The 3210-nt window shown below is 42.1% G+C and overlaps 1 protein-coding gene across 1 annotated transcript; it reads right to left on the minus strand.

Annotated features, from left to right (window-relative positions):
* Positions 1–628: 628 nt before the first annotated feature.
* LOC108908448 lies at positions 629–2207 on the minus strand. Its single transcript, XM_018712484.2, has 2 exons — positions 1521–2207; positions 629–1421 (listed from the first exon to the last, which is right to left on the minus strand). The coding sequence occupies exon 2, from the start codon at positions 1354–1356 to the stop codon at positions 1054–1056; it is 303 nt and encodes a 100-aa protein (XP_018568000.1). The 5' UTR covers positions 1357–1421; positions 1521–2207; the 3' UTR covers positions 629–1053.
* Between the last annotated feature and the right edge of the window lie 1003 nt (positions 2208–3210).

Below are 3210 nucleotides of genomic sequence, written 5' to 3' on the forward strand. Positions count from 1 at the left end.
AAAAGATTTCGTCAATGGCTAAAAGTCCTTGGCATGGAATGGGATGAAAGCATTACATGGTCAAAAATTATTTGTATTTGTTATTGTTCGGATCATTTTGACAAAGATGATATGAAAACTGGTACGTTGACACTCTTAAAAGAAGGGGCCATTGCTTGTATTAAAGAGAGTAGCGACGAAATTAAACCTTTACCGTCAACTTCAAAAAATACTGGACCTCTGCCATCAGCCTCAAAAGTCTTTGAAATTTCACCACCAACTTTAAAAGTGCCCCAATCTTTGCAAGCAATATTACTACCTATTATTACTAATAATTTTTATATTAATTTATTTTGAGACATGTATTTATTATATTATTTATTATATTTTTATTTTATTCAAACTCCAAACTTTATTATTAATTAAAATAAAGAAAATTTTTAGTAGTCTTAATGCTTAGTCATCCTTAGCAGGACCTCACTTATTTACTGGTGAGCAATTGAACTTCGCCTTTTGGGTACACCAGATTTTTTTCTGTATATTTTGTACTACTAGTTTTGTAATTTAATCTCTGGTTATACCTAATAAAGTCAATTATTATATTATATTTTTATTAAATCTTACACAACGATTATTGACAGGTTTACAACAAAGTTGCTAAATTAATGTTTCTTCGCAAAGTGATCATTTCTTGCAAACCGACTGTAAAAACTTTTACAATTTTAAGGTTTCATTTGTAAATGATAGCAATGTCGCAGCAATTTTATTTTGCTTCAATATTTTTCCTCGCTGGAATCATCTGCTTCTAACGGTGGGTTCCTTGGTGGGGCCGTTCTAAGTTGATCGACGTGGTATTTGAATTGCCTTCCATTCTTGCCTACCTCGTATATTTGTGATGAGTTTCGAAGGATAACGGGAAATGGTCCTGCCCATGTAGATGCAAAGGGATTTGGCGGATTGTGCTCTCTCACCATTACCATCTCTCCGACTTGGAAGTAACGGTAGGATTATCGTCTCGACGTGGGAAAGTTTGATGATTGAAATTTAATTGTCGAGCGATAATAGTTTGGCGTCTTAACCGCGCATCCTCTCGAGGTCGCCTTCGTCTTCTTTGAAATTCGGGAATTTCTCAATCACCTTGTGCAGCTGCTTCGTAACGTAGGAGAGCGGTTGCTGTAGATTCTCCTGTAGCTCGGTTTTTGCGTCGGCGTTGTTATTGTTAGGGCTCGTGGTGCTGATCCCAATTCCTTCGTCGCTGTTGATTATGCATGAGGGCTCGAAGAATGGTTTTAAAGTCGGCAACTTTTCGTTCGACCTGGTTCTCCCGTTGGAAGTAGACAGCTGTATGATATGGCTGTATTTGCTTTTGCTGACCATGATGAGGTATTTATGACTGGAATACTAATGCGTTGTCGGAGATAATTTGTCTAGGGTCTCCGTATCTAGCGAAGAGAAATTTACAATTAGTGGCGACTTCTGTATCCGATGTGGGTCTTGCTTCGACTCATTTTGTGAACAAGTCTTCTACTATTATTACTTACTTGTTATTTCTTGGCGTTTCGGAGAATGGCCCCAATACATCTATACTTATCACCTCGAAAGGTGATTGTGTGGTGTGGGGTTTTTGGGGAGTTTCTTTTTGTACTTGACGCGTTTTTACGGCGTGACATGGCAGGCATTTATTAACATACTCGATAATCTGCTTCCTTAGTCCATTAGCGTGATATAGTGGGGTTTTTAAAATTTCTCGTTATGTTCTGCGTGAGTATTCCTGTGAGTTCTGGACCTCCGTGTACAGCTTGTGACGAACTTTCTGTGTGAGACCCGGATGTCCTACAAAAAGTCGCCGTCCGGGTAACAGCAGTGGAGAAAAATGTACACCAGGGGTCTTGATCAGGAAAAAACTTCTTCCAATATATGTACTCCCATTTATTTATCATAAATAAATAAATTCACCACTGACAAATCGGTGACGGTCGGTACTAACATTCGGTGAAATTTCGGAAAATGGAAAACTAAGCTTCCTGCGATTCGGTGTTCTACTCAGGTTGACAGCTATTCGGGAAAACGGGTGAGTGAGGGATTCCGAGACGGACAGGGGCCAACCCTCGGAGTTTCAGAGAAACAGGGTTTCAAGAACAGGCGAAAAAATGGCCGACGCTCTGTTCCCGAACGGAAGGATAAGGAGAGCGCTGAGAACAAGCTGGACAGTGACCGATGCTCTGTTCCCAGACGGAAGGGTAAGGGGAACGCTGAGAACAGGCGGGACAGTGACCGACGCTCTGTTCCCATGTTCCCAGACGGAAGGATAAGGAGAGAAGAACCTTGGTAGGACCGTGACCAATACCAAGGGGGGAAGGCTGACTTCTTCTTCTTCTTCTTCTTCTGGTGGTTGGTCCTAACAAGTCCCATAGCACTGCGGCCTGATTAGGCCTATTGTGCGTCCCACTACTAGTCCAATTCAGCAAATAGATTTATCCTTTTTACAAAGTCCAAAAGCTTCCTTGCTGACACTTCTCTCAGTTCCTTGGGTTCCAAATAGGGTCTCCCAAGAAGCGCCATTTTCTATGCCCCATTTGCTACGTGCAAATCCCGGGCACTCGCCCAGGATATGCAGAGAAGTTTCATCCGCCGATTCAAATCCTCGGCAGACCGGACTGTCTACAAGCTTTAGCTTATGTAGATGTTTCCTAAAATGCCAGTGTCCCGTTATGAGTCCTGTCACTCTCCTGAGCCGGATTCTGTTCAAGCTCAGTAAAACATTCGCTCTTTCCTTCGAAGGATACTCCATGAGCTCCTTAGAATGGCTATGTCCTGGCCTTGAAGTCCAGTATTTCCTGTATTCGGTCTCAGTCGATTTGCCCAGAGCCCGCCTGACCACACTGGGAGACGTGCCACAGAAGGGCTCCGGGCCAATGAACTCTGTTTCGGATCCCTTCCTAGCAAGTTCATCCGCTTTCTCATTTCCACAAATACCTTTGTACCCTGGCTCCCAACACAGTCTGACTTACTTCGTGTTGAGGAAAATTGCCGATCAACACTACTGAATCTCATGTGCGGGAGGTCGGCTTTTATAACCGATTTGTGACGTAGATTAACTGTTCATCGGATGTTAGTACGCAGACCCACAATATATACAGAATTACGCTTACATTACTAACATAGGAAAAGATAATAGTTCATCGGATTTTTTTAAATGGGAGAGACCTGTGCCTTATTCTCTCGATATAG

This window comes from Anoplophora glabripennis, unplaced genomic scaffold (assembly GCF_000390285.2).
Source record: "Anoplophora glabripennis isolate ALB-LARVAE unplaced genomic scaffold, Agla_2.0 scaffold299, whole genome shotgun sequence".
Lineage (NCBI taxonomy): Eukaryota > Metazoa > Arthropoda > Insecta > Coleoptera > Cerambycidae > Anoplophora > Anoplophora glabripennis.